This window comes from Mus pahari, chromosome 15, assembly GCF_900095145.1.
Source record: "Mus pahari chromosome 15, PAHARI_EIJ_v1.1, whole genome shotgun sequence".
In the NCBI taxonomy this organism is placed as follows: domain Eukaryota; kingdom Metazoa; phylum Chordata; class Mammalia; order Rodentia; family Muridae; genus Mus; species Mus pahari.
In genome coordinates, this window is record NC_034604.1 from 39,374,095 (window position 1) to 39,388,843 (window position 14,749).

Consider the following 14,749-nt stretch of genomic DNA (forward strand, 5'->3'; position numbering starts at 1 on the left):
TCTGAGGAAATCTAAAGCATCATCAGATCCTTCTACAAAAGGCTATACTCAACAAAACTGGAAAACCTGGATGAAATGGGCTCAAACTTTCGAGCTGAGCCCCAGCATGGAGAAATTCCCACTGTGAATCACTAGATCCAGGACAAGAAGCAGAGGCTTGAGAGAACTTTTGCCTGATACACAGGAGGAGGCTCTTCGGGCCCAAAGAGTTACCACAACACAAAGTTCTGAGATGCTAATTATGAGGCGGTATTAGTGAAGTCACGGTTTAAATGCAAAGCTAATTCAGAGGTGGATAAATGGGATTACGAATCTGAAACCTGACAGTGGGTCTGCCCACCCATCTCAGGGCAGACAGCGCCACATTCAATGATAGCAAGCTTAGTTCTGGGCTCCCAGGAAAGCATACCAAGTCTGAAGGAGATTATTCTGCTTCAAGGGGAAGGAGGGAGGACAAATTAGCACTAGCTGTCAAGCACAGGTTGAACTCCAAGTACTAGCAGCCTAGGCAGCAAGAGATAATGGGTTTACATTTCAACATGAAGGCTGCAGGCTGACAGTGAGGCTCATTATGCCTTAGAAGGGAGGCAGGGCTATGGAATTACTCTCCTGGAAAACCTTTCCAGACAGAGGTGAATCTCCTTTTCCTGCGCTAATGTGGGTTCAGTCTTGCCTGGGAGTTTATAGAACGCAGCCTCTTGGAATCCATTCCAGTCTGATGGCTCTCTCATTTTACACCAGCATGCACTGGGGCAAAAAGCTAAGTCAGCAAATAGAGCAATTGCAGAGGGCATTTCTTGGCATGTGAAAAAGAAAACCAGAGGCCATAGCACTCTAGCTTTCTGTCTTCCCTTCTCATTCAGTCCTGGTAACTGTGACTCCTCACAGTAATGGGAACATGCTTCATTTCCCGATGTGTAGCAGCCAAGACCTGTGGTGATGACATATCTGCAGGGCCTGAGACTACACAGAGAATGGCAGCAACAGAGATGGGCATTAATTCCAAGTGATGGACACCGGAAGGGATAGCATCCCTTCCTCTAGGCCACCGGGCTGGGACAGAAAAAGTAAAGAGAACCAATGCCTTAAACTCGAAATCAAATGTCTGGATCCTTTACAGTCTTAGCATATTTCCCCCTTCCTGGGACAGAGAAACTGGATCTAGCATTATCGACTTGCATCTCTCAATAACCATCTTAAAGGAACCTCAAATCATTCAAAAGTTGTCCATGGACCCAAGATTTTGAAAGTTAATAAGCGAACCTACCTTATTCTGGGAATTACATTTTGGGGTGAAATTTTATATTCACCAAAACCATACAAAATCATCAAGTCGTTTCCAGGAGAAACAGCCACCGAGTTTCCCTGTGACACATTTCACACACCTGGTACAGTAGTGAGAGGATGTTAGCCATAGCAAGCTTACTTCCAGCTTATTTATGTTGTGCCTATTCATCACCATGGCAACCAGGGAGTTTTAAGGTATTCATACCTACACACACAGCCTTAAGATTTTGCTAAAAAAAAAAAAAAAAAAAAAAAAAAAAAAAAAAAAAAAAGAAAAAGAAAAAAGGTGCTTTTTCGCATATAAATTCCAGGTGATAAGCATATTTTCACATTCATTTAGTTTTATATCACCCCATCATGTGANCATTTCACACACCTGGTACAGTAGTGAGAGGATGTTAGCCATAGCAAGCTTACTTCCAGCTTATTTATGTTGTGCCTATTCATCACCATGGCAACAAGGGAGTTTTAAGATAGTCATACCTACACACACAGCCTTAAGATTTAGATAAAAAAAAAAAAAAAAAAAAAAAGAAGTAGAAGAAGAAAAGAAAAAGAAAAAAGGTGCTTTTTCGCATATAAATTCCAGGTGATAAGCATATTTTCACATTCATTTAGTTTTATATCACCCCATCATGTGACCTGTTCTTTGAAACATTCTGGGGAAAACAAAAAAAACAAAAACACTTGAACTTCATTCCCCAAGACAGCCAATGGGTAGAGACTCAGAGACATGCATTTTTAAAAGGTTGGTTAAAAATATGGGCTATTTTCCATAGAAATATGTTTTTAGAGAATGTTAGATAATAAGTATAAAACTAGACATGGGGAGCATGTCTATAATCACCCAGGATGAGGCAGGGGGACTTTGAGTTTGAAGGTAGTCGAAGCTGCATAGTAAGGTCCTGTCTCAAACCAAAGAGGAAACACACATATGGTGTAAATCGTAAATTATGTCCCATGGTGAAATGAATTCTAGAACACACTGGATGCAAAATAACATAAATTGTGGGCACAGGGAACAGCAAGCCAGGCTTCCCAAATATGCTTGTGGTTCTCCTTTGATTAAAGCACTCCTAGTGGATAGGCATGAAGCAAACAGATCTGGGGTGAGGAAGGGAGAGGAAGGGAGTGTGTGGATGCACAATGGATTTGGCTACCAAGTTCTTTTCCTGGCCTATACATTTTATGTCTTACAGTGTGCAAGACAAAGGGCAAGCAGAACGCACACTGGGCCATGGGAAAGCATCTCCCCAGGCAGCGATGGCCTCTGAACACTCTGCAGGGGACTCAGTAGAAGCAATCGAAGATGGTATGCGCTGAGCAATGAAGGCCAACAGAAACAAGGAAAAGTCCGCTTCCCTCCGCTCTCCTTTTCCCCAGCTCCCGCGCTCCAGAACATCCCAGGAGCCTCCATCACGGAAATGTTGGCACGGTCACATTCCCAGACCCGCGGTATTCTGTCGGAGCCAGGGAGGAAAGAGGAGATACCAATTTCTCCTCGGTGAGAAATAAGGAGGGAGAGAGAAGGAAATGAACCGGAGGGGGAGGGGACAAGCACAGCAGATGGAAATGCCATATATACACTCTGACAGCCATTCTTCCAGAAGCCAAGAAACCCAGAAGGAGAAGGAAAAACATGGAAATGGCAATGAGCAGAACAAGGTTTAAAGAGCAAAAGAGTCCCTTTGAAAGACATTCTCTTACAGGTCCCCCCCCCCCCGCCCCGTCCCCAGTTGTGTCAAATCCTTGAATGTCATCCTCACACCTATAAGCAGAAATGGCAAGCATCTTGAAAAGAATACTCTCATCCAGATCCTGTCATACTGCTCAGGTACAGAAGTAAGGGCTTCAGTGTACAAGTTCAGAAGTTCTCTATGGGCTATAGTGCCTGTGGGGGGACACAAGGGAGGGAGGTGGCTGCTGCTGCTTCTGCCTCTCTCTTCCTCCTCTTCTTCTCCCCCCTGCCCCACCCCCAACAATGGTTCTCTGTGTATCCGAGAGCTAGCTCTTAGACCAGGCTGGTCTCAAACTCACAGAGATCCACCTGCCTCTGCCTTTGAGTGCTGGGACTAAGGGTGTGCACCACCTCCACCCTTCAAGGGCAGGCTTCTTAACATGTACTGACTTCCACTCCTGTGTTCAGCTGCCTTCTGAAGTTGGATACCCTAGGGGGAAAAAATGAAAAGTTATGCAACCAGGCTCTCCTAAGTGAATGTTTTGCAGGAACAACCGGAGGGCTGTCTTGAAAAGAAACCGCCTCATTTCTTTAATAGTAGCTATTCAAACAGAAAGAGGCAATTTAGATACTAGCCAGCAATATGTGCAAGATTGGCACAAATAATCCAATTCTATTCTGTTCCAGCTATTATGCGCTGCCCAACTTCAGTCTGGCTAAATAGAGTATTTTCTCCTAAGATGATAAGCACCTGACTCTTCAGCTACAGCCACAATGATAGCCACAATTACTCAGGTAAACCACACACCTCAAACTCTGCTACGAATGTCATAGGATTTTTAGCAAAATGCACAAAGGATTCTCTGTTTGTTGTTATTTGTTTTCCAAGAACAGGAGCAAAATCTTCATGGGCAGAAGTAGTTAATGTGAGGAGTTGGAGAGATGATAAGGTGGATAAAGTGTTTGTCACAAAAGCTTGATGATCTGAGTTGGATCTCCAGAATCAACATGAAGATGGACAGAGAGGCCAACTGTACAGAGCTGTTCTTTGACTTCCACATATGATGTATTTTGGGACATATGCACCTGCATAAAACACATCATATATAGATACACACACACATGCATGTATGCATGTGCACACACAGACACACAGATGTACATATACATGCATACACACATGCACACACATACAAGACGATTTTTAAAAAGAGAATTAACATGGTGTCTTATTTTGTCCTTTATGTCATAAGATTTAAGTGGTTCTTTTATTCAAGATTTCATCTTCTTCCTTGTCTTTGATGGACTGACTTTCTGTTCCAAGGTGGAATCATGTTTCTCCTGTAGAATGAGGGAGTATACTTTTTTTCTATTTCTCAAGTAAGAAGTTACACTTCTGAAAAACTCACAATTGCTTATATGAAAGGGAGCTTCACTTCTCCTTTGGTGTCCATTGCTAAATTACCTCAGTGCCCAGTGTGTCTCTGAACACACCTATTTCTTTATCTGTCCTATGTGTGCTAATATTGACTCTACCCCAATTCCCAGGGACATGGAAGTCTGAGGGGGCTTACCTAAGTGTTGTATTACATGCTTGTTGAAAATGTTACACGGCACATTACAGGTCACAGCTGCACCTGACTTTCTACAGTTACCCAGATCACACTTTAGTATGCTTGCCTTTGTTTATAAAATCTAATAAGAAGTCATGTCACTGCTGGGCATAGTGATGAACAACATTAATCCCAGCACTCGCAGGGGCAGGCAAATTTTCTGTGAATAGACCCAGCTTGGTCTACACAGTGAGTTTCAGGCCAGTTGTTGCTACATAAAGAGATAGCAAAACCAACCCCCCAAAAGTGTCATGTTAGGGACTGCAGTTCCTCTGTGAACCTGTTTCTACTTAAGAGTGCAAGCAATTGTATCTGGGGTGCTTTGCTCTACAAGCACCTTCAGGGATGCTGAACTTTAAGGGCATTTCGACCCTGATGCTCAGATCCAGATACTTCCAGACCAAGTGCTAGCAAGAACTCTAAGCTTGGAGGGTGAATGTTTGACTCTCCATGGGTTTTCTGCATCAGGAACTCCACTGAAGTACTGGATAAATGTGTTTCCAAAGACTGGGCATTAACAACCCTGGATGTATGTATGACCAATTTCTGTTTTGTGGGGAGAGTCTGGCCATGTCTTGAACAGTTAGCCAGACTCCTACAGCCAGCATAAAACATCTAATCACAACTACTACATCCTGAAACAAGTTTGCAAAGCATGTCCACAGCATGGTATGAGATAATTTCTAGTCAGATAAGGAGCTTTTCCCTGGAGCAAGGAAGAAGAAGAAAACTTAAGATGTTTTATCACTCCATCCCCACTGGCTTGCATCTTTACCCCCAAATTTATCAAACTTCCTTCGAGCAACCAGACAACAAAGACCAAAATGCATAAATAAGCACAAGGTAGAAACCCAGGTGGGCAGCTCAGTGTCACCTATCACTGCACAGGTAGTTACTGGGTAGCTCCCAAGAACAAGTAAAGGACTCTCCAGATACTGTGCGGTTTCTAGGCACAGAAAGCTTTAAAGACATCTGGTCTGCTTATCACAATGGAACTCCTAAAGCTGGATATTTATTCTGTCCCAGGAAACCACAGATGAGGAAGGCCCCAGACCCTCTCTTCCCTATAACCCATCTTATAGTCCTTGTACAGTCATCAATGCAGCAGCATTGTGACCTTGGAAAAGTAAGACGCAAAGCCATCTGAATGCTAAGGAAGGAAAGGAATTAAAATCCTAGGAGAGAATAGCTAATACAGTTTGTCCAAGTCCAAGAATGGGAAGATCATAGAGACATGACAATGGACAGCTCATACCAAGAGAACACTATTCAGTTCAAAGAAACAGCATTTGCCTTAACACTGATTGTGCTGGTTTGAATGAAAATGGCCCCCCCATATGTAGTGTCGTTAGGAGGTATGACCTTGCTGGAGGAAGTGTGTCACTAGGGATAGGCTTTGAGGTTTCAAATGCTCAAGCCAGGCCCAGGGACTCTCTCTTCCTGCTGCCTGTTGATCTGGATATAGAACTCTCAGTTCCTTCTCCAGCACCACGTCTGCCTATGTGTCACCATGCTTTCTGCCATGATGATAGTGGACTAAACTTCTGAAACTGTAAGCCAGTCCCAATTCAATATTTTAGTTTACAAGAGTTTCTTTCCATGGTCATGTGTCTTTTCACAGCAAAAAGACACTCATCAAGTCCCCTTTGGTCACTTGAGACAGCTGGCAAGCTTCTGTGCCTGTGGCCACCAAGCAATGCAAGTAAGCAGTCAGGCCAACAGTTCACCTCTTAACATTACTTAATAGTCTAGGTGAGATTTAGATTCTAGTGTGTTTCGTCCTCCCTTCCATTGCCCTTGGCCACAAGGTGCTATTTCCCATAGCTACATAGCTAGGAAACTCTTACTTTACCTTGCACATGGCTTCCCCTTTGAAACACACTTGTTCTGTTACAATGGTAGTGGAAAACTGTGTAGTTTTTCTACCTCTGAAACTAATAGTGTAGAACCAACTAAGCTACAGAAAGCAAGAGACTACTTATGGTCAAATGCACCTCTCTACTCAATGTGTCTGATGGGCTGAAACTTAGCTAATAACCAATTAAGCCAACCGCTAGAAGAATGAACAATTTTCCTTCCTATAAAATCTTCCAGTCAGGAAGTGCTGAGGCTGTAGGTCAGTTGGTAGAGGGCTTGGCCTCGTGTGCACAAGCCCTGGTGATGCTCGCCTGCAATTCTAGCGCTCAGGATATGGAGGCAGACAGTCAGGAGTTTAAGGCAATCTTTGGCTACATAGCAAGTTTAGGGCCAGCCTAGGCTGCATGAGACCCTGCCTAAAAAGAAGAGGAGGAGGAGGAGGAGGAGCTGAGTTACACAGTCAGTGCCTCTCTGAACTGCCTTACTATCCCACTTCGAATTTCTCCACTCTGCCCTCTACTTAATACCAGGCACTCCACATGCATCATTCAATACTTTGGGATGGAGCACTGTGATTTTAAAAGGACAATTCGCCTCAGCTCCTTTGATTAAGAGAGGGCATATAAGTTCGGTAAGCATGGGCTTTTATTTCTCTGATCATTTGGTAGGGTGCTAATTTCTAGTACTTGATAGGTATTGTGATCACTGACCACTGTACATCCTGTAATGTCCTTCTCCAGTTGGCTTTTCATCCTTCGATTTGTACAGAGTTTATAGAACTGGTGTTTTATATTTTTATATTGCCTCCAGGAATCTTTAAATGTGCACATTTTACTCTGATTTCTTTGTTGTTTAGGAAATTAAGCTTAGATTAGACCAGCAGTTGGATTTTTCTCTGGTGTGATTTTATAAAAATATAGTCAATTTCCAAAGTTATTAAATTATCTAAAATGTCATCACATACATTAATAACATACTTAACTTTGTTGCCTTATATTTATCCTAGTACTGCTGAATAATTAGAACTAAAGAAGTGTTCCTGTGCTCCCTGAGGACAGACTGATGGAGCCAGGGGTAGCGGCAAGCACTTGAACTGTTGGTGGTGGCAAAATGAAGTAGGCACAAGTGAGTCACTGGAGATTGCAAGGTGTCCAGTCTAGCCCACTTTGCAAGAACACACATGAGAAGGGTAGAGACAAGATAATATAAAAAAAAAGTTGGCTGAGATTAATGTCCCGGACCTATCTGTTTCCCAGACCCTTTCTGAAGGGACTTAACTAATAAATACCAACCTGTTGGTGAAATCAACATGGAAGGAATCATGGTGAGTTATGCCCAGACTATTGGTATTGATTACCAGTATTTGACACCCAAATAGCTCTCTATCTTAGACCCGTCAGTTTTCTTGTTATAATAGGACCCATTTCCAAAAGTGTTTATAATAGCACTAGAACAGAAAATAAACTAAATATGAAATTTGCTAATGTCTACCTATAATAAACTGAATGAATACACTGATATATTTATATTTTATGACTAAAAAATAGTTATCTACTGGACAATTTGTAGAGAAAGCTAGTTTTGTTTTGGTTTTTTTTTTAACCTTAGACTATACAGTCTGGTTTAATATTCATAAAAATGTTCACCACATAAATAAGTATGTATATTGTGCATGCTTAGATTGGTATTGGAAAACACCAACTAATAAGAACTAATCTACCAACACTCATTAAGAAGGAGATGGGGACCAAGGTGTAAGAGAACCACAGTCTTGTTCTCTGACTCCTGTGTTGTTTTGACTTGTTACAAAGATCATACATAGATTGGTCCTGGAAAGGAAAAGCTAATGAATTATGATTCTTGAAAATGAATAGGCATGTCAACAAATTTTGGGGAATGAATATTAACAGTGCAAATGTAAACTGAACTAAGAATTATCAGATGCAGAACAAACAAAATCATGAGTCCCATTAGGGCATGCTTGAGACAGCCAACCTTTGATGATTCGAAGCTGGAGAGAGGTATTGCAATTAGCTTCCCTTTGATTGCAGCGACTTATTTATTCTGCTTATCTCAGGACACAGCTAATAGACCAAATCAGTTTGAAAGGTCCTAAATGGTTCTCAGCATTTGGGTATATTCCAGGAAGACTAAGTTAATTTAGCTATTCACAGAGTGGCACATTTGACAGGGATAATGCAAATTAGGTCACTGTAGTAAGTGCTCAATTAGCCACTCAAACTGGAGGGAAACAGTGACAGGAAGGTAAAGATGATGATACAGAGGTGACAATTCAGAAACCCTTGTTTGACTAGTTCCAAAACCCCGGGCAGGAGGCTGTATGAGATCTGTATGTGGCTGCAAATGTGCTGGAAGGAGATGAATTAGAGATCAATCACATGGCGTTGTTTAGAAACACACTCAAAACTGTATTTTGCTTTAAGAAAGAGATAAGGATTGTGTCCAACTGCTCTGTCCCCTAGAGTGGTTTTCAGGAATGTTTGTCAGCCTATAGGTCACAGGCTATGAATGGATCTTCAAATGAACGTAGTGTGTGGTCAGCAATTAAGAATGTGCTGTCTTTGAACTGTGCCACTTTGAAATGTGGGCACTGAACTGCTGTCAGAGGACTGCAGTTCAGTGCCCATCTATATCAGGTGGCTCTTAACCACCCGTAACTCCAGTTCTGGAGAAAACCAATGTCTCTGCTTTCCTAGGGCACCTTCCCTCACATGCACATATCACACACACACACACACACACACACACACACACACACACACACACACACTATTGTTTAACAGGCCCTACTTTACTGCCCCCGATTTCAACCATCTGGAATAAACCACTTTCTCTCAACTCTTGATAGTTACATCCTGTGCTAATTTCCAACAAGGTAATCATGAAAAGAAAGACAAAAGTTTATTGATCTCTCTCTCTCTCATTAAATTGGGTAAGTAAGTAGTTTTAAATTTAAACTTCTCCCTGAGAATCATCCCCAAATGCCCTCGGCCTGTAAATTACACACCTCCTGAGACCAGAAGGGGTGAGCACAATAGATCAGGCTTTAGCAGGTTGTGCGGCACTAACAGCACAGTGGTGGTGAACAGTCACCACTCCCCTCCCCCCCCCAGCTTTAAAAACTTAACTTCTGTAAGTGAGGCCAGCACTTGGGAACTCAAAGACCACTTTTTGCCAGTATAATTCTCAAAACCAAAGACATTTATTACTTAAGCTCTAGAATATTCCCCAACACATAGGACTGGGACACTGATCTCCAAAACCAACCCGGACAAAGGCCAACAGCTCCCTTGTGCTCCAGGCCCACGTATCCAGTGGCTTACTCAGGAAAACAGACTCCACACCCCCTAAACTCAGCTTGCCTTCTTGCCTTGTAAGCCTACCATCCCATAGATGCACCAGACTGACTGTCAGTTGTCCAGTTTAATTGGCTTTAGCCAGTTAATTGAATTGAATAAACAAATAAGGCTAAGAACCATTTGTCTAAGTCAGGGCCTCGGGGTCCTTCCCAAGTTCTTCCTCCATAACTTTCATTCTTCTTAATTTCCGTTATTCTCAGCTCAAAAATCTTTCTGGAAACAGTCCACCCTGCATGCCCACCATCACCATGCTAGCTGAGGGACCACTGCTTAGTTGGATCAAGGCAATGGGGTTTTAAACTGGCTTCCTGCTTCCAGCCTCTGCCGTCTGCGGTTCCCCAAAGTATAGTGAACACTGTGATACAATGCTAAGTATACCCCTCTCTCACTAAAAGAGAAATAGAAACAACCACTACTTTCCAGTGGCTACTACCTTCAGATAGGAGCTCAAATTCCTCAACAGGGTCTGAACGCAGCCTCCCTCTCTGCCTCCGGTGTTTTTGTATCCCTACCAGAAACCTCTCTGCTTCCCACCATGCCTTGACTCACAGTAGCTCTATGGTCTTGCTTCTTGAGCTGAACCTTCTGCATTTGGTCTGTGAACTCCTGAGGAAGGGAATCTGTGTCGGATTGCTTCTAGAGTACCTAGCACTCTACCTGCCAGAAAGCAGGCACTGAACGGATCCTCGTTAAAGATTAGCATTAATCAATCCCTCTGCAGTGATAACTGTGGAAAAGCCAAACCCAGCATTGTGGAGGTCACCAAGCTATTTGCACAATTACACAATGTGGACTTGCTGCAACGGTTTGGAAATCAACCCGAAAATACCTCACAGACACAAAGATGGAAAACCTAGACCTTGATACTTACGGACCTCAGCCATCGGATTGGAAAACAACTGGCAATGTTGAAACCAGTGATTCGGTTCTGTAGACAGTTGTAAGCAATTATTAACAGAAAGTGATTTTCTCCACTAAAATCACCTCATTTAAGGAGATCACACATGAAAAAGTCAAGATTGTAATGACTATTAGATGTCTCCATGATCCTTTCAATGTGTTTAACTTACATGTTGGCTTTTCTTTAAGCAGCTATTATCATAATATGCGTGTATTATTAAGTTAGTGGGGTTTTGTATAGATTGTCCCAAGTGAGCACACAGACTTCCTATTATTGTCCTAATAGTAGAACAAATGCAATCAGGCTTATATACTAAAGTGTCCTTAATCAAGTTTAAGTTGCTTCTAATCTCCACTAATTTAAAATGTGCTGTAATGTAAAAATGCTTTCCTTGTTTGCCAATTAGGTCAGAATCTTTTCTCCCCCATTATCTAAGATTTCCTCTACATTTGAAAGAATTTAAAGAACAACAACAACAACAACAACAACAAAAAAAAAAAAACAGAAACAAAAGAAAACCATACTGGGGATACTGTCCATATGAACAACTGTCCCAACAGATGCCAGCATAGAAAGAGGCAGAGGTGGGGCTTTCAAATCAAACCCTGCACTGGGTAGACAAAGAGAACCACACAGGAGGCAAGGGAGCTAAGAGTGGAGATACACTGTGGAAAACCCTTCTGCATGTGGTCTTGATGCTCAAAGACCCTCCCCCGCCCCCCCATCTGCTGGTCTGGTTCAGAAACAAGTAGCCTGGTACACGGGATTTCTGACATTTTGCAGAAGATTTTCCAGCAAACGGGTTAAGTCATGGTGGGGGAGGACGATGGAGATTTTAGAAACCAGAAGATGACAGCAAGCATGGAGAGAGGAGGCCCCAGGATAGACAACTTACCCCTGAGGGTCTCTGCAGGAAGGAGATCGGAAAGAAACAATGTCACACACAAACCAAGATCGGAAAGAAACAATGTCACAAACCACTCTGCCATAACTGCTCACTAAATGAGGATGTTCCTCCTTCCCCCAAGTCTGTTCTTTGCAGGGATGGCTATACCTCTGCCAACATCTGGCTTCCTTCCTCTCTAGGCATCTCGTAATTAAAATTTGATCCGTCGCTCTGGTAAGTAGTGTCACACAGTCTATCTTCTATACTGCGGTGCTAATCTCCATATTTTCCCATGCCACTTCTATCAGGGAACAATAAAACCCTTCTAGGTATCCCCTCCTTAATTGCTGCATTCTGTTTTCCTTTCCTTGTTCCCCACAGCACAAAGCCATCTCTAATGGAATTCAAGGAGGTCTGAAGTCCTTCTCCAAACAGAGCTGCCGTTTTCAAAGTGATTGAAGCCACTTCTGTCTTTTCCACTTATTTCATGAGACTCTTATACTAATATTTATACAACCTCGATGAAGTCAGGTTCCTGTTAAGCCTTGAATTCAACAGGGTTTAAACAAGAGGAGAACACAAAGTGGTCGATAAGTCCTGCGTTACAGTTAGAAACACTAGCCATCTCCCATGCACCCCCACATACCCCAGTCACATTTCTTCCATGTATCATTGAGGACCCTACAGAAACCCTTTCGGAGCACAGTCTGTGCTTTTAGCTGATGCTGTCATCCCTGTAAATCCATGTGATGCTCAGAAAATAAATCCAGTGCTCTCTGCTGCCCATAGGGCCACATTAATCTTATGAGCGACACCACGGAGCTCCCTGGTCCTCCCCTCCCCCATCTGCTGTAAGTAGGGCAAGTGTTTCCCTCATGTTAATTGTTCTGACAGATGAGGATCAGAGCGGCTTTAATCCATTTGCAGCCTAGCACAGGAGCATTTGTCTTCTCAAATGCTGTTAGAGGCAAGCATGCTGGCTACTGGGAGTGGGGGGGAACTATTTCAGGGCAGAGCTTGGCGCTCCGAAGGGACTGGCTTGCCTTGTCCCTCCTAAAAGAGGACCAAATGCTTATTTACCAATCAATTGCACACAAGTACATGCACTCCGATTTGGGATTTGCTGACAAACATCAACACCTCGATTAGAAACTGTGCGTTTTGTGGAGTGAAAGACTGGAGAGCACCAACCAGAGACCCGGCTCTTTGACAAAAAGTAGGGCTTTGCATGTCAAATCCTAGCTCCCCGGACATCACCTCCATGAGCAGCGACTGTGTTATCCTTGTTCTGTCTCCCAAGCTTTCAATTCAACAATATCACACATTTCAAGTGTTCAAATCAGTTCTTCTGGCTCAGAATCTAATGGAGCAAAATAAACACAACATGGTTTGAGTGGGTGGAATGTGTTGCGGAACACTGCTTTACTGTTCGCTACAGCACTTCTGTCTCTTTGGTGAGACCTGAAGTAGACGGTGAGAGGAACAGTCTTCTAGAAAGAACTCACTCTGTCTTCAACTTTCAGCTACAGAGATGGACCATGATCAGCTAGGTGAGAGACAAACTCCGCTATCTCCAATGAAAGAAGCACTCATGACAAATTTCAGCTTTCCTTGCAAGAAAAGAATATACGCATGCTTATACATTAGGATTCTGCAGCATAAAAGGGATCAATTTGTCCCCATAGAGTAAACTGTTAAAGCATTAAGTCTATGTGTATGAGAAATTCCAGGTAGTTCTTCTTTTAGTATTTTTATGATTTTCGAAAGATTTTATGTGTGCTGTTTTAATCATGGTTGCCAGCTTGAGTAGATCTACAATCTAGATCAGATGCAAGTCACTGGGCATTTCTGTGTGGGATGGCACACAGAAATGCCCAGTGGCTTGTGATGGGGATGGCACACAGAAACGCCCAGTGTCTTGTGATGGGGATGGCACCTTTTGGTGACAGCCTGATAAAAGAACATGGAAGAAGAAAACTTTATTTTTGTTTTGTTTTGTTGAGACAAGTTTTCTTGGTATAGCCCTGGCTGTCCTAGTACTCACTTTGTATACCAGCCTGACTTAAAACTCAGTAATTACCTGCTTTTGCTGCCTGGGATTAAAGGCATATGCTACCACCACCTAGTTTAGAAAACAAACCTTTGCTTTTTGCTTGTTGCTTTGGCGTTTGTTGGCAAGTCCAGGTTCCCCTGTTGCTACAGAGTTCCTTCACTTATATTACATGCAGTTTATTCTGGCTCCAGACAAAGACTACAGAAATCCCCCAGGACAGTGGTTCTCAATCTGTGGGTCGTAACTCAGTTAGAGACCCTGTGTCTCCCAAAAATATTTACATTATGATTCATAACAGTAGAAAAATTAGTTATGGAGTAAGAACAAAAATAATGTTTTGGGTGGGGATCAGCACAACGTGGAGAGCTGTGTTAAAGGGTCACAGCATTAAAAAGGTTGAGGTTGGGACTGTTTCAAGATCCAACTTCTGAGGGCTGACAACTACTGGATTCTTGTTGACATCTGTGTGAGACAACCACTGTTGAACTATATGGACCTACCATGTAAGATAGCCTAGTAAATCCCAGGGGGGATATGTATATATATTGTGTCCATACTGCCCCTTTAGAAACTCCTGACATGATAGCTAAAATTACATTTTTAACTAGAAAAATTAAATTATAAGGATGTAAAGTCATTTAATGTCCTTTTTGACCCCCATTGAGGATTCTACTTGTAAAGCATCATTTACATTGCTAGTAATTTATACTGCTAGCATTCAGGAAAGCCGTGTATAATTTTGTTAAACTAATAATGCTTTTTGACTTGCCAAACTGATTTCATTAATACTACAGTGCCTTAAAAAAAAATCCACATTCTCATATTTGGGCCAATTCATCCTTCCTGATGTTGGCTTACATCAGTGACTGGAACAAGAATGAGAGAAGGGACAGCAGTTTCAGCTAGTACTGTCATGAAGTGGGGTCAAAGTTCACTCCGCTTCTCCAGTCTCAGTTCCCCAAGATACAAGATGAAAGGGACCTAGGGGAATTTGATGAATCGCATCAATGTGTATGAACCAATGGGAACAGTTAACGAAGCTGACAAATATGAGGTACTAGGCTTGCAGTATACACCCTCAAAAGGCAAATCCC

At 42.5% G+C, this 14,749-nt stretch overlaps 1 protein-coding gene across 8 annotated transcripts in view; it reads right to left on the reverse strand.

The window, feature by feature from the left end:
- Positions 1-14,749, reverse strand: part of Mcc (MCC regulator of WNT signaling pathway) — a 279,992-nt gene that overhangs the window by 110,911 nt on the left and 154,332 nt on the right. Inside the window, exon 1 of one of the 8 annotated variants that reach the window (XM_029547049.1) lies at positions 10,365-10,438. The exons of 6 other annotated variants lie outside the window; for them this stretch is intronic. In XM_029547049.1, the coding sequence (XP_029402909.1) occupies positions 10,365-10,406 (42 nt within the window). In that variant the 5' untranslated portion in view covers positions 10,407-10,438. Of the gene's footprint in view, positions 1-10,248; positions 10,307-10,364; positions 10,439-14,749 lie in introns of those variants that run through there. One more of the 8 variants, XM_029547054.1, reaches the window with a different exon arrangement.